Genomic DNA, 21,989 nt, shown 5'->3' with positions numbered 1-21,989 from the left:
GTTCATTACTTTTTGTGTACGTGAGGTGTATCTGTGTATGTTGAATGTGCATACCCATGCTCACACATGCAGAGGCCAGAGACAAATGTCAGGGTGCTCTATCACTTTCTGCCTTATAATCTTGAGACAGGGTCTCTGGCTTAAGTAAAATCTCATTTCAGCTGTGCTGACTGGCCAGAGAGCTCAGAATCTGCTTGTCTCCACCTACCATTGTTGAGGTTACAGATAGATGCAGTTCTCTCTCTCTCTCTGATGAGGCTGCTGGGACTTGAACTTACGACCTCAAGCTTATATAGCTCTTTTACTTACTCTGTTAGCTTCTCAGTCCATTTGACTATAGTTTTGTAATGAATGAATAAAAAAATGTTTGATTTACAGATATTATTAATTATTCACTGTGAGGCATGGCAGTCTTCCTACACCAGAATGAAGCAATTCTTCACCCTTTCCCAAAGCTTCAAAGTCTTAAATGTCCTGGAATTGTCCATTTCATATAAAACAAATAACTTTCTAGAGTCTGCAGTTCCAGCCTTAAATCAGTGAGTGAAAAAACGATAGTAGTTGTAGGTGGATGATCCTCGACCCATGAGTTAGTTATATGGACTGCACAAAGCAGACTCTGTGGGTTGAGAAAAAACAAAAGAACATAAAGTTGGGAGAGGGTAAGGAATGGTTCTGAGAGAAGTGAAGGGTAAATATGATGTTTGTCTGTCTGTCTTTCTCCCCCCCTCCCTCTCCGTGTGTGTGTGTGTGTGTGTGTGTGTGTGTACATTCTCAAAGAATTAGTACTTTTTAAATGCAGTAGAAGAAAAATGTTACAGCAAAGTATCATCTATGAAGATTTGGGGGCAGATCTCTATTATCTATTCTATTCAAATATTCTGTGGCATTCATAAATCTTTTTCCTCACAACAAATACTACTGCAGGTCCCAAGAAGCTGTGGCGAGAAGTGGCGAGTGAGTATGTGCAGTTGGGAGTCTGGCAAGGAGCAGCCTCCTTCTCTGGATGTAGGTTTCTAAAACACGGTATTGTTGAAGTTTCCTGCTGTGAAGCTACTGTACAGAAGAGACACACACACAGATCATCTTTGTCTATATTTTATACAAATACAACAGTAGTTTGTGAATACATTTTAAGTACATGATATACATGATAAGCCACTTGATTTCCCAATATCACAGAATAGCAATTTAAAAGGCAATAAAAATATACAAAATTAAGTCTGAAATGCAGATTTTTTTTTCATTTCTATTTGACTCAAAACTTTACCATTAAAACATTTTTTAGAGTACACTAGTCCAAACACTTTTTCATTAGCTAAAAAAAAAATATTTCAGCAGTCAGCTTATGTTCAGGCATGATGCAATCCATTTCTCTAATGGATTCCCAGTTTTTGTTAAATTCAAAGGGCTGTTAGTAACTTATAGCATGTTCTTCACTCCACACCCTATGTCAAGCCCACTTTCCATTCTGAGTTACAGTCACCTTGTGGACAAAAGCTGGGTTTGTTCTGGTAACATTTGCACATCCAAGATCTCCTTTTGCAAGCGCACATGAGTACACTGTGGTGGTGTAAAAGTTTGTTAATGACGATTTAAGTCACAGTATAAAAATATATTGTACACCTTTACACCTATAGAGTCCTTTTCCTATGGGTAAAAAAATACAAGTGAATGAGACAGAAGTTTGTAGCACCATGAAGAGTTGTATCCCAAGTGACAGTAGCAGCATGATCCCATAGAACGTTGGAGGAGGGCTTCTGAGAAGACAGACATTCATTCTGGTTCATCTGTACCACTGAAGCTTATACAATGAAGTGTCTTACACATCAGTAATAATCCTGTGTCATCTATAGAGAGAGATAACTTATCAAAAGACACTGCCTTCCATCTCCAGGGGCTGCTAACATTGTAGAAAGGCTTATTGGTGATCCCGTGCCTGCTATGAAGGCTGATGGCATTAGCTTGCTTAATCTCAGAGGAGTGCTCTGTGGGTACAATACAATTTAAGGTATTTACGGAGGTTTACACAATCAAGCTATGTTGTGTGGTAGACCCGGCTGCTGACATCATGAGTAAAACGAGACAAATTCACCAACGAACTCATTTGTCAGGAAAAAAAAAACCAGCCTGCCTTCATGAAGGGCGAATATTCAACACTGCAAAGATCTCCTTCAATGTCACATGGATCGCAGTAGGCTAGAAGCAACTTGGGTGAACTGGTATATTTTAACTTACTTATGGACTGGGAAGACAGTGTGCTTTGAGATACGTAAACCTTGTAAAAAAATAAACCATTGTAAAACCTTATGAAAGGACACACACTGATTCTGTGCAATATAGCAAATCGATAGGAAAACACTGTAAAAATGTACCTGTTTAAAATACCATCTACTATTCTTTGTACACAAAGCATATATATCAAAGGCCTACGTATATATCATCTAATGGCACTTGAAATGAATATAATAAGTCTTAAAAATAAAAGGCATAACATATAGGAAAGTTTCTGTAGAAATTTAGGTTCATTTTGAAAGTGCTATATCTTGTAGTATGTGAAGTATAGAGGTTGACCAAGCTCTATTTTTTTTTTAATTGGCCTATATGTGTACTGCTCACTAGATGAATGATCCTGAAATATGTACTCTATAACATTCATTATTAGCTTAATAAAGCAATCAGCTCTGGCTCATGTTTCAGTCAGTATATGGTTTCAAAAAACCGTCACTGTCCAAATTAACACAATATATCACTATATTCCACAAATGACTAGAAAAATAAAGCGCAAGCGACACATAGGCAAACACACACAGCTTGAAAGAAACGCCAACTGAAATTAAAAAGGGAAAAAAGCTGCACACAGACCGGTGCATGATCCGCCAAGGCAACTTACATTTTAGAAACCTCAACAAGTAACGGGATCTTAAACGGAAGCTTAAGAGACATTAACTACAGAGGTGGTATTTATTAGTAAATATCAATGGACTATATTGCTCACAGTGCCAGACCTTTCCCGAAAAGGCGCTCACACTCCTGAAGCTGCACACGCATGTGTGGAAGTCAAAATGAACGGGGCCCAGCATCTTGTCTGAGGTCCAAACTCCACACTACACTGTTTAGTTAATGTTAACCCCTTTTCTTTTAAGCTAAGGCACTATCAGAAATCCCGAGGACCACGGAGAATGAGAAGGGCACTAGCAAGGCCTATTGCTAAGCAGTCCTACTTCAGACAGAACGAGTGACAGTATTTTCCATGGGGTAGGGATTGCCAATTCTGTGTTGCGTTCCTGTTAAAACATTGTGCAATGAAAATAAAAAAGCTGCCTGATTTTTAATATAAAATCTATCAAAAAAGGGTTTAGTGACCACTGCAGTCAATAAAGCGAAAAGAATTTGCTTATTTCCCTCTTACTTTGAAGTGTCATTCAAGTCTGTGGGGGCAGCAACAGGCAAAGAGGTGTACATACAAAGGAAAGTAAGACTCTACGTTTTAACACTGGTACCCTGGAAGATGTGTATTAGAGTTCTGCGCTGGGCAAGAATTAGGATAAAAATATATTTATTATATATATATATATATACACACACATATATGGCGCCATTCCCATTTCGAAATGCTTTATTTCATATATCCTGGTACTCCCTTTTTTCAATTAGCAGTGAAATACATACAGCCTATGAAGGCCAACGTCTCAGGTCATAAATGTGACTTCTTAAGCAATTTTTAGATAGAATAAACTAGTGCTTTCATATGTGGTGTTTGTGAACTCTACATAATAATAGGTTTTTTATTTACTTGTGCTCTGTCACCAAATGTCCTCTCCTTTTAAAAGTGGTGATTAAAGCAATATTGAACACTAATCATCCGACTAGAACATTAGGGTAAGTGATCGGTTTCATAGAAACTAAGGAAGCGGTCATGAAGCAGAGCGAAGAGCCCACTTTCTGAGTGAGTGCGCTCCCACCCTCAGCTCAGGAGCAGCTTGAAGAGTTAAAATGTATTTCCTTATTAACGTATATAATTTTAATGCCTTTGGAACACTTTCTTTAATAAAATGTATTTTTCACAATAAAATTTAAATACATACGTATAAAAACTACTGCTCTAGGGTTAGAACCAGGAGCTTGAGCCCTCTAGGGGGCAGCTCTGATTCTATGAAGTGCACTAGGCGTGTGTATGACATATAGTGAAAGCCCCATTCACAGGACAGTTTACACTTCTCCTCAATTTAGACTACTCCCAGGCATTGTAAATAATGCATCATAGTCAGTAATCTGTTTACGCTTAGAGTAATGGGTAAACAACACAATATGCAGTGATAACTGGCCCTTACTCAAGGGAAGAAGCTTCCCCAGCCAGGGCTAACGAGTGCTCAGAGATTAAAAAATAGTTTCTTCCTTTTTTTTTTTTTTTTAAAAGAGATATATACTCTTCTATAAATCTCCCTGCCCCGACAGAAGGGGTCCAGAATAAGGTGTTAACAAGTGCTTAGTAAGTCTCGTAGGTCGATGCCACAAGTAACCCTTAGGAAGATACACGTGGAGCTACCGATCACATTCCTGGTGGCTGTCTGACAAGACGAAGCCCACTGCTACCTTGCTCAGTGAGCACCACGCCCTTGGTGCATTCGTATTCACTTGGTGTTTGCTTTATTTTCCTCTGTTCCCTCTATAAATTCAACTGATTTCTAACATTCCTCCTGTCTCCTGGAGATGTGTAAAAGTGGGCTCTTAACAATTTTTGCTGGTGTAAGACTGTGGAACTCCTCAGGTTGCTTTTTGATGTGTTTAATTTTTAAGTTCTCCATCCAAACACGGCAGGGAAAGATGTATATGCAATGAGCAAGGGCGCACGGGCAAGACTGCTGTTTTAGAAGTGATGCGGCAGGAGTCCAGTTCTCAGTTCTGGCAACAGTGGACATTCTCTAGACAAGTGCTGGGGTTTGGCTGTACGTTTTACATCCATCTTCCTGGTGAGGAGTCTATCACCCCGACGATTCAGGCAGCCAGCCACTCTGGGCTTCATATAGTTACTGTCTATTGTCCCACCATGGCTCTAAGACTCTGCACTAACTGGACCAACATGCAAAGTAAGAATGCTGGTATGTGAAGCCATCCTGGGGTGTAAAAGGTGACGGGCATACAACAGAACACGTCTACACTGATCCTGAAGACTCCGAGGCCACACACTGCTAACGGAAAGATGGTTGAAATGTGGCAAATCAGCCTGAGGGCTAGTTCTAACACAGAACACCCCATGACATCTCTAGGTTTCTATTAAATAGATACTGAAACTTCTTATTTTAGCCAGACAATAGCAGTCTTCAAAATATATTGATCTCAAATGATGGTGTATTTAGGAAACCACTATACTCTCCCCAAACTGGATTCTTAACTCATTTAAAACACACTTGATTATGAATCCATTTAGTGGCTAGTAAAGAAATGTGAAACACTTCAGTTCTTCACACACATTTCATAGAAGATTTACATTGTACTGCACATTTGCAAAAAAAAAAAAAAAGTCCAATGCCCATTGCTATTAGACGAAAGTGAGAATGTTAAGGTCTAACAGTAATTTGAACACAGGACTTGTAAAATTTAGTGATAATAATGGCGCTCCTCTATGAAATAAAACTCCGAGACTATGACAACTGGCAGGAAATCAGGAGAAACAGCAAACATAGTTAAACATGAACCATTTCAAAGCTTATCAAAGAGGCTAATTCCTATTATTTACTGGCTTCATAAAACCTGATATTATACAAAAGGAGAAGTTTCTGTGTTGTGTTAAAGTAGGCACTAGAATATAAATGGTCTTTGCAGGCGGGGCTGCACAAGCACCTCCGGTAAATCCCTCGGCCCAGACCCTACTGAAAGGCCTGGTGGAAACGGGGCAGGGTAGTGCTTGAGCTTAGGCTGCTGGTGAAAGCTGCTGACAGTGAGTGCAGAGAGCCAAGGCCCACTGTGTTCGCAGGATCCTGAAGATCCTGTGTTTGTGTGGGCAGCTGAGAAACAGAAGAATGCGCCTCGTCCTGGGAATAGCTCATCCCAAGGCTTCCCACGGAGAGCGGATTGTAAGGAGGACCATTTAATGGTATGAAATTGAACAACTGAGAGAAATCCAATGCTGGTGTGTTCAGGGGGTCACTGATAGAGATAGAGCTCTTTGACAGGGAGAGGTCCCCAGCACCATCGTCTGGGGAGCCACTCTGAGGCTCTAACCCTAACTTAGACGATGATGCTTGAGAATCCTGGGATGAAGATGGTGCGCCACCTTGTAACTCCATCAGATAACTCTCGATTTCCCCCTTTAAGGGCTGTTCCTTCTCGGGAATAGAGATTGCGTATGAGGTAGAACTGAACGGGCATTTGAAAGCAAGATGATGAGGGGGGTGAACAGCGTCCATATCTATGGGGCACGTCATGCCCAAAGGTAAAGTTGTTATCATTTGGTGAGTAGACCCAGAGCTCTGCATGGACTGAAACGGACTGTTATAGAGGTTTAACTGCAAAGTGTTGGTGAATGGCTTTGACAGGAGTTCGCTGGAAGGTAAGGACATGACCGGCAGGAGCTCATCTTTTATAGGCACAGACATGTTGCAGGTAAATGGGTCCAGGAAATCGACTGGTTCAGTTTTGACCTTCAGAAGCTCTTGATTGTGACTCTTCTTCATGTGTCGAGTGAGGTGATCCTTTCGTCCAAATCTCTGTGCACAGTACTGACAGAGGAAGTCCTTTCTTCCCGTGTGCACCACCATGTGTCTCCGGACATCCTTCCGGGTGTAGAACCTGCGTTCGCAGTGCTCGCACTGGTGCTTTTTCTCTTTCACGCCCCCAGAGGATTTGCCTGCGTGAGATTTCAGGTGCTCTAGGAGCACACCTGTGCTCTCGAAAGTCTGCAAACACACCTTGCAGGTGAGGTCGCCACTGGTGGCAGCGTGCAAGGCCAAGTGTCGCTTAAACCCAAGCTTGGTGTTGTAGCTCTTGCCACACTCTTCGCATTTAAAAGTCTCTTTGTTGGGGTCGTGTGTATGGAGGTGGTTCTTCAGATGGTCTTTCCGGTGAAACATTTTCTCACAATAATTACACTTGTGGGTTTTCTCAGGAGAGTGAGTAGCCATGTGCCTTTAAACATAGATATATTCTGTGAGTGATTATCTTAGCAGAAAGGTATGTATTCACTTTTAAAATGGGCAGATAGTCTACTAATGCTAAGACACAGCTCTCTCAATAAAGGATCTACCTAACTAACACACACCACAGGATAGTTAATACACTGCAAAACTTGAGCCATCTAATCGCCACTTTAGTGTTGACTGGTTTTTAGCTCTCATTACAAAAGTAAGCAAGCAAGACTGAACATACTCTTGTACTGTCCACATCCTTTCCATGTAGAGATTTCTCTCTATAAATGGAAATTCTACTCTCATTAAGCAATTTACTTAAAAAAAAAATTCAAAGACACTAACACAAATGTATGTGATTTAAAATAGTGCAAGCTAGCCAATATCTATCTACTTAACATTCCCTCTCTGCAAATCAGCTGAGAAATGTGTATTCTGCTATACACACACTTACAATGGCTTCAGATGGCCAACACAAGAGAAAGGATAATCTGAAAGACAAATAGAGTGTAGTACCTTTGTAATTTGTACTTAGAAACAAAGGCCTTGGTGCAGTCTTGGTGTGTGCACTTGTAGGGCCTCTCTCCCGTGTGAGAGAAGGAGTGAACCTTTAATTTCTCAACACTGTTAAAGGCCTTGTCACACAGTTGGCAAGGAAAGTTTTTTCTTGGTTTGCTTTCACCACGCTTACGTTTCCCTGAAGGGGCTTTCTGGGTATCTCTTACTTCTGACAAATCACCAGGAATGACAGTGGCCATCGCAGCCTAAACCAGGCCTTCTCGTTGGACACCTGGGAACTGCCCAACTCCACTAAGTGATTTAGCTTTAGGTGGCTTCTCAAGTTTCATGTGGTCGTAAAAGAAAGCAAAAAGGGACTGGAAAAAAAAATAAGAAACAACTAGTTTGTAACTAAACTCAATTTTTAAAAAATTACTTGCTTTGTGATGCTTTTGAATTAAAAAAGGAAACCATAAAATGGATTCAGCTGGTCCAATGTAATATCTGTAGGTTTCTTGGTATTTTCCAAAACAAATATAAATGCATTGCTCAGAATGAACAGTTTATACATACCCCGAAATTCCACCTGACAAACGCTGTACTTAGGCTCAACAGAACTGAATTCAGCAACTCTCAAAGCATTGTTCCAAAGGTGGCACCAGAAACTTCAGTTTTCACCAGGAATTAGAAAACATATCTTCCGGTTGAACACCCACTTCAATCTGTGCACGTCGTTCTGTGCACATGGGTCACATGAACTACAGGCACTTAGAGCACTTGACAGTTTGCAAACACTGAGTCTGTGGAAGAAGCTGAAGCCCAGATGCTAGAGGGTTCGCTGCCCTGAGTGAGACCTGACCCTTTAAACCAGCACTGTGACGCTCTAAGGGCCTCCGATCAAGAGCAGAACGACATATTTTCATAACAGAGATCCTTGAAATGGTAAAACCTTTGCATGGCATGAGGCGAAAGATGAGGATCCTTGTCATTTGTGGAGGTCGGTCAGTTTCCCTCAGCTGCCTTTACGTCAGAGAGATTATTCTTACTAGGTGCTCTAAGGTTGAAAAGCCAGGGCCATTCCTAACGCTGTGACTGTTTAATACAGTTCCACATATATGGTGGTCCCCCCAACCATAAAATTATTTTCCTTGCTACTTAGTAACTCTAATTTTGCTACTGTTATGAACATGGTGTAAATATTTGACATGTGACTCTGGTGGAGGTCTTGACCCACAGGTTGAGAACCACTGAGTTATGTTTCTGAAGGTAATTTAGAGGAGTTTTTCCAAGAGATCACAGAAATGTTAGCACACATAATCTCTTTTAAAAGGATCCGACTAAAAAATAGAGTTAAATGTCTTATCAATTAATGAGTCCAAGGAAGAAGCTGAGGCCCAGATACTAGAGGGCAGAAGGGAAGAATCCGCCATTTTATATGTATTTTAAAGAAAAGAACCAACTTCTTTATCTTGCCTGTATACTGGTGTTAGATTGACACATGCCTTTACACAATTAGATCTGTTACACTTACTTTTACAACTTGAATTAAAATTTTTCAGGAATTCTAAATACCTACATTTGGTAACATTTAATTGTGTTACATCTTTTTGTACTTTAGCACAGCAGCTGTCCCTAAGCAAACAAAACAACGGTAAGCCACTATTTTGATTAAAGCAGTACAGCATTCAGGTAAGGTGAAGACATACAGTTTCTTCTCTGGAAGACAGATGCAGGCCTTTGCACTGTTCTAAATATCAGCAAGTTCCTCTTGCAGTTTACAAATGATATGATACAACCAGTATCGCAGCATTCGTTCAGGTGTTAGCTGATGCCACAGCACTGATGCAGCTGTTAGCTCTTATGTCACAGCACTGATGCAGCTGCTAGCTCTAATGCCACAGCACTGATGCAGCTGCTAGGTCTGATGTCACAGTACTGGTGGAGCTGTTAGCTCTGGTATCACAGCACTGATGCAGTTGTTAGCTCTGATGTCACAGCACTGATGCAGTTGTTAGCTATGATGTCATAGTACTATTGCTGCTGTTAGCTTTGATATTTATCACAGCAGTGATACAGCTGTTAGCTATTATGTCACAGCCATGATACAGTTCTTAGCTATGATGTCATAGTACTAATACAGTTGTTAGCTATGACGCCACAGCACTGATGCAGTTATCTACGACGTCATAGTACTGATGCCGTTGTTAGTTATGATCTCACAGTACTGATGCAGTAGTTAGCTATGGTGTCACAGCACTGATGCCATTGTTAGTTATGATCTCACAGTACTGATGCAGTTGTAGCTCTGATGTCACAGCACTGATGCTGCTGTTAGCTCTGATGTCACAGCACTGATGCTGCTTTTAGCTATGATGTCACAGTACTTATGCTGCTGTTAGCTATGGCACAGCACCGATGCAGTTGTTAGCTCTGATGTCACAGTACTGATGTAGGAGTTAGCGCTGATGTCACAGCACTGATGCAGTTGTTAGCTATGGTGTCACAGCACTGATGCTGCTGTTAGCTATGATGTCACAGCACTGATGAAGTTGTTAGCTCTGATGTCACAGCACTGATGCAGTAGTTAGCTACGGCGTCACAGCACTGATGCAGCAGTTAGCTCTGATGTCATAGCACTGATGCAACTGTTAGCTATGATGTCACAGTACTGATGCAGTAGTTAGCTCTGATGTCACAGCACTGATGCTGCTGTTAGCTATGTCACAGCACTGATGCAGTTGTTAGCTCTGATGTCACAGCACTGATGCTGCTGTTAGCTCTGATGTCACAGCACTGATGCTGCTGTTAGCTATGATGTCACAGAACTGATGCTGCTGTTAGCTCTGATGTCACAGCACTGATGCATTGTTAGTTATGATGTCACAGTACTGATGCAGTTGTTAGTTCTGATGTCACAGCACTGATGCTGCTGTTAGCTCTGATGTCACAGCACTGATGCTGCTGTTAGCTCTGATGTCACAGCACTGATGCTGCTGTTAGCTCTGATGTCACAGCACTGATGCTGCTGTTAGCTCTGATGTCACAGCACTGATGCTGCTGTTAGCTCTGATGTCACAGCACTGATGCTGCTGTTAGCTATGGCTGTGGGTTTTCTGAAGCTCATCTTTTCCTGTTATGAGCTTATTCAAGAGAGAGATGCTTTGTGTCCCTCCTATTTAGGGGTAAACAGCCACTCTTCAGACAAGTAATGACAGTAATTTAGTGTAGAGCTTTAATTTTCATTGTGATTTCCTCACTTGATGCTTATTTAGACTGTGCACAAGTCAATCATTTTCCAATTGCCAAATCAAAAGGGAATGCAAGGTGTCTAATAAGTAGGTTTGAAAACTGGTGATAATCACCACTGTAACAACATAGTTGTGATGTTGAGAATTCCAGAAGACAAAAGCAACTTTAATATGACTACTCCCCGCCAAAATACTAAAAGGGCACCATGAAACAACACACACGCTTTTGATCGCATTAACTTGGTGATATTCAATATAATATAGCAAATGGATTGTATCTGGATGTACAGACTGAGCAATGAGGAATTGCACTGATACCAAATATTACACTTTTCTAAGACCAGCTGAAAATTTTCATGGCTGATAATGCTTTTATACTTTAATCCATTACAAAATTCAAGTTACGTATCATAGGTACATTTACAATTTTAGGATCAATATAATGTTGTGAACTTAATGTCTAATAAAAATTATATTTGTAACATGTTTATCAACAAATACTTTAAAGGCACATGCATAGAAAAAGTGATTTTTATTCAATACATACCTGATTAGTGATGGAAATAAGCCTCAGACTTTGATCTTAGCCAGTCCCATTAACTCTTCGTGGAAGAGAGCAGAATCCATCCCTTCCCATTTTGGCCAATCTACAAAGAGGTTAAAAAAAGAAAGAAGAAGAAGAAGAAGAATGGACCACAATGTAAATGGCACTCGAGGGCAGATGCAGAAGAAAGCGTGAGCAAACTGCAGTTTCATAGCGCATGCCCACATTCCACTTTGCTGATGAGTCGTGCATTAATCCCCACCAATTGCTTGTTTTGATTAGTTGAAAGCACACTTTACATGACCAAATAAATGCGCAGATAAAAAGAGAAGTAGCATTACCTAGAAAAAAATGTCAATTTGTGATGCTGAATGACTCCCCACTTGTTAATAAAAAAGAAATCTAAGCAAGAGTTACTGACTGTAGACAAAACAGACAAAAATTCATTGAGCTTAATAGAACTCAGTTTCCTCCTGATCACAGTACTGCCACCCACACTGCCACACTAGTGACTGGGGCTTCTTAGAACCACCCTTACGCTACTTGCAGATCTGCCAACTTAAACTAAAGAATGCTGTGAGGATGGCTGGAATGGAGTAACCACTCTGCTGTCCAGATTACAGGTCATGCGAGGGAAGTTAAGTACAGGTCTGCTGCGGGAGGCAGGTATCAGGGAAACAGGTCTGCTGCAGGAGGCAGGTATCAGGGAAACAGGTCTGCTGCGGGAGGCAGGTATCAGGGAAACGGCAATGTTTGTTGCCTGAGACCACTGTTGAGAAATCTTAAAGATAGCTTTAAGGTGCTTCTTAGTAGCAAGGTCTTTAGACTGACAGCACACATATAAACTATGTTAATGTTCATAAAAGAAAGAAAAGGCAAGAATAACAATGATGTAAAGTCAAAAAGACCTACAATTATTACAAAGAATACAAGGCAAACAGTGGTTAGCAACCTGTGATTATTTTAATTAGTTATTCAGAAGTATTAATTTGAAGAACTTGAGAGAAATAATACAAATGAAATACTTAGAAATCAGTAACAAAAGGATATGTCAATGACAGAGTAGGTTAAAGAACTTCTAATGTTGTGTGACAATCTAACAGTATTTCCTTAAATAAAATTCTTTCAGAATTTGATGATATGTAAGGGTGATATGCAACAAAAATATTTAAGAGAGGACATTCAAGCATCATTACAAAATTACTGAGTGTATATCAGAAATCAGTATATTCTTATGGTTTAAAAGAAAAGTAAAATTTTAGATAAAACAGACACCTTTAAAAGTTCAAGCAAAAGCCCCATTTTTATACAGCACAGGACATGCATAAGTGGAAGAACATCAAAATTGCAAAATAGCAAAATTGGCTTTGTAAATACTTACTTGCCCAGGACATACACTGAATGTTTGGTATGGTAATTATGAATATGAAAGATCACTTTATATACTGTTATCTGGATAATGCAAATACTTCATAAATAGAGGGTTTTCATATTCATCTCACCCCTGCAGTCAGTGACCCAAGAGAGCTCTATCTGTCGTCACTGATTCTGAACTATGTGATGGCATCTGTGTGGTCAAAATGAGACTTCGGTCTTAGACTCCCACTTCACTTATGTTGTATTGTAATCTATGACAAGGGCAGATTAGCAAACCAACCTGTGTGTGGATAAATGTTGTCACTACACTTAAAGAATCAGAAGACGGTTCTGTGCTATTTTTCTATGAGAGCTTCCAAATAAAATCTCCAAAAAGAAAGAATTAAAAAAGTCTAAAAGACAATTTGCAAGGTAAATTTTTAAATAATTTAATTAAGCATTAAAATAATTAGCAATTCTGAGTGGATGATTTGAGCAGAATTAAATCTAACACTAAAGCTGACAGACAAATAATAAATTTGTGTATTCATAAAATTCTATCTATGCTTATTTGTACGGTGACATTTTATAACAGCAACGCTTTGGCAACTAAGTATTTCAAACAATGCGTAAATGAAGGCGTCTAGTCTTATAGTCAGATACTGTATATCTTATAGTCAGAAATAAAATTGTAAATAAAGCAATCACATTAAATTACTTTATCTTAAAACATAACTCCCAAATTATGATTAATTTCTCTAAATTTTATCTTACTTTGAATTTTTTATTGGTTGTGAAATAATTTCAAAGAACTGGTAATTTTCCCCAAGACACAGGATGTCAAGAGTTGATTAGAATTATTTGTTTGACAGAATAAACATAAACGTTAAATACAGTTTATATTCCTATAACCCTAGATAAATGTTAACTGAAGTTATCTGTGTACTCTCTTTCATGCGCCCAAGGCGGCGGTGGGGGAAGAAATCTCATTACTGCTCTAAAACGTCTGCAACCAAAGGGGTAAAATTCTTAATTTATGTTTTTCGTTTCTGGTTAAAGTAATTGATCAAAGACTGATCATACGAGTGATGGGCATTCTGCCTTGCCTTTGTCTGAGGAACTGTGAAGGAAGGCAGAGACTACACACACCCCTCTACACTGCTCCACAGTGAAGTGTTTCAGAATACTATACCCCAGCTGCTGCTGGGACCCAAGCAGACACCGCCTCTACCCCACTCCAAAGGTGATTCTGCATCCAATAGAGAGGAGTGGGAGAGGAGGGAAGGGCGTACGCTTGGACATAAAGGGTCATTTTCTTATGCTGACTCTTATTCTCGGGGAAACAGTGGTTCATGGAGGAAAATAACAAGCAAATACATTGCACGTCAGAGGGTCCATTGAAACCAACTTCTATGAGGTGTCAGCCAAAGGTTGGGTGTACAGTGAAACAGGGCTTTTATTTTGGTTTTTGCTTTTAATTGGATGTCTCACGGTTCTGAGAGTTGCGCTGTCAACAGTTATGAGTTTTGAACAATACTTACCGGCATTAATAGTTTTTTCACTTTTAAAAGTCAGATTTTGCTAAGAGCAAATGTTATCAATCACCAAGGCTTTGCTCTTCCTTATACTAATTATAACATACCATTAGTTCACAATTCAGAAAAATATCAACATGTGCTTAAAACATTTCCATCAGGGTAGATCACAGAAGGAAGCTTAGCAGTGGTAACGTTTTTTAATGTATGAGATACTAATAGAATCTTGAAGACTACGGAGGAGATGAACTAGATTACACAGCTAACTACAACTTTGAAGGAGGCGTACCACCATATTAAGAACATTGCTTTAAAACATCATTGATCCTAACTCGGACATTCTCATCAGTTAGCTCTCATTCTATAGAGCTGCTTGCTAATGAAGAAAAAATTAACTATCTCGAATTTACAAAAACCTAAGAAAGGGTAGTGGGGTATGTTCGAAATGCATTCAATACATATATTAGACTGTCAAAAAATTAAAAACAAATGCCAAAATCAAGCAAACAAAAAAAAAAAAGACCTTCAGAGAATGAGCAGTCAACTGTAGGCAGCTCAGGGCAGGCTCAGGCCAGTTTTAGTCACTGCTGTTTCCCATAAATGACAGTAAAGTAACTGTTGAATGAACAAGAAAGATTAAAACAGAGTAAGTGCTTACCACTAACATAATGACCTATAAGCTTACTCATCACGGTAGCAGACAGAAGACAATACACATTCGAGTAAGATAAATACTAGCACTTATAGTAACTTAAAAGCTATGCAAAATAGCCACTTTGCTAGCATGCTCTGACTGACGGTATTTTTACAGAATTAATTGGCACGAGTAGATGGCATCAATTCATCTCCACTCTTAACAAAAATTCTTAGAGTGAAAACATGCCTGGTACCTGCGTGGGCTGAAGCAGGAAAGATGGTGAGACTCCTGGGTGGAGTTATCGAGATCGACAGAGAACAGAGAAGCAGAAAGCCCACTGGAAAGCAGGATGTGTGCTTCACTCACCTGAATTATGGGTCCTCAAGAACTCAGTCCTGAGACTAGAGCAAGACCACGGTATTTACTTTCCTACATTAGACATACTTAATCAGTAAACTTGAGGATGCCTTTTTCTACATTCGATCTTTTGTATTAGTTTTTGAAGAATATAGTTCTAGGATAATCTTTTCAACTTTACCACAAAACTAGCCCTAATTATGTCTAGAAGCATCTTATACTTAAAGTAGATCAGAACCTTAAGAAATGTGAAGGAAATAGCTCATCCCTTCTGTTTTTGAAGGACAGGTAGGGAAATGTGAAGAGATTTCAAAGTTGGCACTGCAAAATTCTCAGAAACTCTCCCCACTCTTCGATGGTCACATTCTGGTCACACATGCTCTAGACGGCCCGCATAGAATGCTGGCCACCCAAGAACATGGACAAAGCAAACAAATGAGATTTTCCAACTCAAATCTTCCCTTTGGTTATTTATATTACAGAGTAAAAAGGCTAGTGAGGTAGAGGATTAATGAGCTGTAACTCAGGAGTCAGCATTTATGTCGTATGTGTACGGGAGAGACTCTATGAAAACTAAGGCGCACGGAGTATACTAGGCATCACTCTCTCCATGTAGGGAAATCAGTCCTTGCAAACAGGAAGCAAAAGAGGAGCTGTGAGAGGGGAGGTGAGAGCAGCAAGCAGCAGGAGTGGATAACTGCGTCTGTAACAGTATAGAGTGAGAGTGTCTCATCAACACAAGTAACTCTCTTTACAGAATGTTCTGAGCTTCCAAACATGCACAAAACATTTCCATGTTTACCACGTAGCTACATCAGAAAGGAGGAAGCCCGCAAGTCACATTCTCAACTTGTAATGAGCTCACTGTTACTGCCATAGACCGAGTGAGTTGCTGGGGTACCACAAGGGCTTCTGACACCAACTACTGTAACATACTGCAGCCCTTAAACATTTAGGGTATGCCTCCTAGAATGAGTAATTACTGCGCAATTCAAATCACAGAAACAGAATCCAGGTTTCATATGTGAACTCTCAGGCAGTCACACCAAATCTGTGGGTAAGTTCAGAGAAAGGTAGAGAGCGGATGGAATGTGAGAAAGGGTTAAGTATCATCTCAGTTAGACATGTTCATGTGGAAATCAGTGTTAAGCTATCGTAAAGCAGTGTGCACCCATACATGCAGTCTGTGTGGTGTGAGGAGGTAGAAACACTGCCAGGGAGCATGGTGATGCTCAAGGAACATGAAATGCACGGACAGAGTCCAGGACTCAGGAAAAGCTCTGCAACTGCCACAGCCTGTCACTCTGTGCTACACTGTGGCTGTCAAGGATGAAGTCACATCTAGAAACAAGACTTCTCTTTATTACCACATCACTGAGGTAAACAGATTAGTTCTGAGCAACATCATCAAGGGACATGACAGTTGTGCTCCCTAACCAATCCATTTGAAAACCGTCTTTCAGTGATTGAATCCTTTACCCCAAATCATTGTTGTCCTGCCATGTAGCAGTAATCTGATAAATTTTGTCTGTCTGTCTGTCTTTCTGTCTGTCTATCTATCTATCTATCTATCTATCTATCTATCTATCTATCTATCTATCTATCTATCTATCTATCCAGGGCATCTGTCTGTCTGTCTATCTATCTATCTATCTATCTATCTATCTATCTATCTATCTATCTATCTATCTATCTATCTATCTATCTATCTATCTATCTATCTATCTATCTATCTATCCAGGGCATGCATCTATCTATCTATCTATCTATCTATCTATCTATCTATCTATCTATCTATCCACCCACCCACCCACCTACCCACCTACCTACCTACCTACCTACCTATCCATCCATCCATCCATCCATCCATCCATCCATCCATCCATCCATCCATCCATCCATCCATCCATCCATCCATCCATCCAGGGCTTCTCTGTGTAATATCCCTGGCTGTCCTGGAATTCAAGTTGTAGACCAGGCTGGCCTTGAGCTCATAGAGATCCATCTGCCTGCCTCTGCCTTCTGAGTGCTGGGATTATAGATGTGTGACACTACAACTGCTTTCCACTGATAAATACTTATTGAGAAAAACTGTAGTAGGGTTTCAGGAATCAAAGCAATCAGGGGAAATATGTTGTGAGCTCTGGAAATCCCAATGGGTTGTAAAGCAAGATTAGAAAAAAGCCCAGCACAGTTAAATAGTTACTGTGCTTTCGCAGAGGGGTAGGAACTGGGATGATGCCCAATATAGCCACCTGATGGCTATGCTGCTTCCACATCCTACGAAGCAGCCCTGACTAGGCATCGTGAAGGCAAGGGATTCAGACACATGCTACTCAAACTAAACAGGCTTGAAAATTAACTGGTGGGCTTTCCAGGTGTTCTGTCCTAGTAACCCCGTAAGCACATGAATTCAGATTGTGGGGGGAAACATCTACAAAGCAAAATTCCAAATCCTTTACAGAGAACATGCTTTATATAAGATTAAGATATGAGGATGACACTGACAGTATTGGAGTAAAAAATTAACTGATTACAATCCAAGGAGATGAAAAAAGGTAAAATTTGTAGAAACAGCACAGTTCAAAAAAGTTAGTATTTTTCCTTTTTCCAGCTACTAAAGATAGCTTCATACTAATTGTATTCAGTGGCCTAAAATGGCAAATAATTCTAAAAGGAGGCCATGACATAGGGAGGCAGTCCTGGGGCGAACTAGAATTGGGGAGTGTAGGTAGATGTGATACATTGTGTACATGTATAGGAATGTAGGTAGACGTGATACATTGTGTACATGTATAGGAATGTAGTAGACGTGACACATTGTGTACATGTATAGGAGTGTAGGTAGACGTGATACATTGTGTACATGTATAGGAGTGTAGGTAGATATGATACATTGTGTACATGTATGAAACTTTGAAAACCCTAAAAAGCCCCTATAATTTAAAAATACTTCATTAATACAAAAATACTTCATTTAAAAGATAACCCATGGGCTGGAGAGATGGTTCAGTGGTTAAGAGCATTGACTGGTTTTTCAGAGGTCCTGAGTTCAATTCCCAGCAACCACATGGTGGCTCACAACCATCTGCAATGGGACCTGATATCCTCTTCTGGTGTGTCTGAAGTGTACTCATATAAACAAACAAAGAAATGAATCTTAAAAATAGATAACCTATAAAACTAAAATAATCATTAGCAATTTTATGAAAAATATTTGTTGTATATAGGTGGCTAAAATTTTATGCTAACTTGATTTTACTCTTTATAGAATTTACTTATTAAGATTAATTTGTGTTCCTTTAATTTAATTGTTAAGCTTTCTTTATGTTTCTAAGGTCCTGTTTAGATCTCAGCCCAAGGCCTAGTTTCCCGAGGGTGTGGGGCTGACCACCATAGATGACCAGGTTAGGGGTTTGAGCCTGCTGAGTAACCACTTTTGCTGTTTCCAGTCTCCTTACCCTAGAATATCGAGTTCTGGTCTCTAGACTCCAGCCTTGTGCTGGAGGTTGCACTGACAGACTTACCTGGCTCAAATCCACGTGTGTTTGGGTTTCCAAATATCACTAAACCTTGATTCTGTGCCACTGAGTTATAACTACCGTTGGAACTCTAGGTGCTTTTGTGTGTCCTCTTTCCAGCAAAGGTTGGAAGTTGCTCTGGTCACACTGGGCTCTGTACTCTGGGTGCAGACCTCGATCTGACCACAGTTAAGATCCTCTCAGCACATGAACACAGTGGTTCCATGGGGTAGTTTACCGTTCAGTGATATCCAGAAGATCAAGAGCTTGTGAGCTCATCTGTGGTCTCCAAGAGGAGGAAAAAACCCAAACTTTATTGAAGCTTTCTATTCTGAAGGAAGACGGTTGTTCTTGGCTGATTACAGAGCATAGATTTTACCGACATCCTGTAAACCAGTGCACACTGGCAAGCCCGAAGAGCCTAGCTGGCATGCTTATTATGTGGCACGCTTTTCAAAGCTTTTACTATTGTAGTGCACGTAAGTATGGATATGGAATAACTGATCACTTTGAAAATCATGCCATATAATGATAAAAACCACCTACCTGAGACCCTGCTGCAAACTCTAGTTAGGCCACCTTATTAATAGATCATTACAGACTGAAGCATTCTGGGTGCCCAATACCACCAAGGCAGCACTGAGAGGCAACCTAGAAAGAAAAGAAGAATTAGTTTGAAATTCTCAAAGTCAGGATCAATCTGGTTAATGATTATTATTATCATATCAACCAGATTACTTTTCATTCACTATCACTTATTGCTTGTACTTTATTACAGAGTGGATCAATCTTAAATCCTGTTAGAAGCAAATGTAAAACAAAATATTTATATTAGAAAGTGAAAAGTAAACAAATGATTATTTACAACTTATATATTTTCCTTTGAAATATCACATTTATCTACATTATTTGTATTTAAGTCAGCTATTCTTATGTTTGCTGGTATTTTTCAAGTTGATCATTTACTTCCTTTTTATATATTCTAAACACATCCAGTCTTCTCCAGAACATTTTTGAAAAGGTCTCCTGTCATCTCATTCTTGTTCTGAGCAAAGACTAAGGAAAAATTGTGCCCTGTGAGTGATCTCAGAAAGAGTGCAAGGTGGAGGCGAAGCAGGGACACAACTCTTCCTTCAGCTCATCCCAGGAGTATTGTGTATCTTATGTGAGTTCTTTGGGCCAGATCCACCATCAACAATATAGGAAGCAAACCAAAATGTGTCCTGAAGCACACCATGTATGCAGTTAGCCTTGATATCCCATGGCTACAAATTATGAAGGACCTCTAGGAGCATAATCAGGACAGAAAAGGGAAGCCCCAAGTTCTACATAGAAAATCATCTGCTTTACCTGGAAAGGAGAGCCAATACCCAGTTCTATACAGTTTCCACCCTATTAAGATGGGTATCTGACACTGACAGTAGTAAATATTACCAACACTTGTTACTCACAGTGCTGATCTGAATCGCCATGGGTACTGACAGATATGATCTCTGCTCTGTAGGAGTGTGCAAACTAGTGCCTATCTTTGGTCCAGTTAGTAAATACTGCCATGCGGTGGTGCTGGTGAGATCGGTGAGAAACAACATTATACAAGTGCCATAGTAAGTCCCAGGAGGGAAATACTATTCATTTCTCATGACTTGCTTTGAAGAATGTTCCCTTAGGAAACTCTCTACCCCTCAAAAGGTGTGTGCACGTGGAGGGCGATGGGTTAGAACCATCAGCACTGGTCTAAGATGCCTGCTGATTTTGTATAATGTTGCTCACACATTTTCCAAGGGCTGGAACAAGGACAGTGCGGCTCCAATGCTGTGGACAGGTTCACATGCGCATACTAAAGGAAGGATCAGGGGCTTTGGAGAATATAGACACAAGGAAGTGCTGAGAACAACAAAACTTGGGGAGGCAGGAGGACAGGAGGGCATGTTCTCCTGAGTGAAAGATGTGACCAGAGTAGCAGTCTGAAAACAAGGTGACAACCAGTAAAAGGAACATTTCCCAGAAGCAAGACTGCTTCTATGTCAGTATTCTCGAAGCAGCAAGAGGAGGGGAGCCAAAGGTAGTGCAGCCTACTCACAGACACAAGCCGCTGGGCACCAAAGGTAGTGCAGCCTACTCATAGACAAAAGCCGCTGGGCACCAAAGGTAGTGCAGCCTACTCATAGACACAAGCCGCTGGGCACCAAAGGTAGTGCAGCCTACTCACAGACAAAAGCCGCTGGGCACCAAAGGTAGTGCAGCCTACTCATAGACACAAGCCGCTGGGCACCAAAGGTAGTGCAGCCTACTCATAGACACAAGCCGCTGGGCACCAAAGGTAGTGCAGCCTACTCACAGACAAAAGCCGCTGGGCACCAAAGGTAGTGCAGCCTACTCATAGACACAAGCTGCTGGACACCAAAGGCTGTCACTAGGAGATAAGGCTACAGAAGTTTTCAAGGAATAATAATAATAATAATAATAATAATAATGATGATGATGATGATGATGATGATAATACTGATACTGATACTAGTTAATAATAATAATAATAACTACTAAGAGCCACAGAACTACCCACCAATACCACCAAGCAATAGCTATTTGGGCAGAAAGACACTAACTTTAGTGATAAAAACTACGGGTGTCAGGGGAAGGAGCAGTAAGGAAGTATAAGAGGCCTGTCTGCCTGCTGATGAAGGGCTGCCCGTAAGAAGCGTTTCAAAGCATTTAACAACAGAAGGGAGTGGGAGGGGGAAAAGGAGAGGGAAGGAGGGGAGGGGGAAAGAGGAGAGAAGGAAAAGGAAGGGAGAGAGGGGCGAGAAGGGAGGAAAAAGGAAGCTTTTTAGTTACTTTTCCACTGCTGTGATAAAATACCTTGGCAGTACAACTTCAGGATGGTTTCTTTTGGGTCACTGAGGGTACAGTCCACTGCACAGGGGAATCATGGCAGCAGCAGCTGGAAGCAGTTGGTCCACTGCATCCGCCGTCAGTAGGGAGACAGCTGTGGGAGTCTGTAGTCAGCAGTCCTGCTTTTTGAAGACTCTGGGACCCAAGCCTGGCCATGGTGTGCTATCCCGTTTGAGGATGCTCTTCGGATCTCACTTAACCTAGGCAGTGTGATACCTCACAGGCATTCCCGGGGGTAAGTGATCCCTCACAGGTATGCCCAGAAGCTTGTGGC

The 21,989-nt window shown here is 40.6% G+C and overlaps 1 protein-coding gene across 3 annotated transcripts in view; it reads right to left on the bottom strand.

Moving 5' to 3' along the window:
- Positions 1 to 3,935: 3,935 nt before the first annotated feature.
- Positions 3,936 to 21,989, bottom strand: part of Plag1 (PLAG1 zinc finger) — a 43,587-nt gene continuing 25,533 nt past the window's right edge. Inside the window, exons 2-5 of one of the 3 annotated variants that reach the window (XM_032907806.1) lie at positions 19,370 to 19,474; positions 11,421 to 11,520; positions 7,644 to 8,002; positions 4,417 to 7,128 (exon numbers count right to left, since the gene is read on the bottom strand). In XM_032907806.1, the coding sequence (XP_032763697.1) occupies positions 5,871 to 7,128; positions 7,644 to 7,885 (1,500 nt within the window). In that variant the 5' untranslated portion in view covers positions 7,886 to 8,002; positions 11,421 to 11,520; positions 19,370 to 19,474 and the 3' untranslated portion in view covers positions 4,417 to 5,870. Of the gene's footprint in view, positions 7,129 to 7,643; positions 8,003 to 11,420; positions 11,573 to 19,369; positions 19,475 to 21,989 lie in introns of those variants that run through there. The other 2 variants (XM_032907808.1, XM_032907807.1) reach the window with 2 other exon arrangements.

The sequence above is a fragment of the Rattus rattus genome, chromosome 7 (assembly GCF_011064425.1).
Source record: "Rattus rattus isolate New Zealand chromosome 7, Rrattus_CSIRO_v1, whole genome shotgun sequence".
Classification (NCBI taxonomy): Eukaryota; Metazoa; Chordata; class Mammalia; order Rodentia; family Muridae; genus Rattus; species Rattus rattus.
The sequence above is the reverse complement of the archived record's forward strand: the minus strand, read 5'-3'. Positions and strand labels throughout refer to the sequence as shown.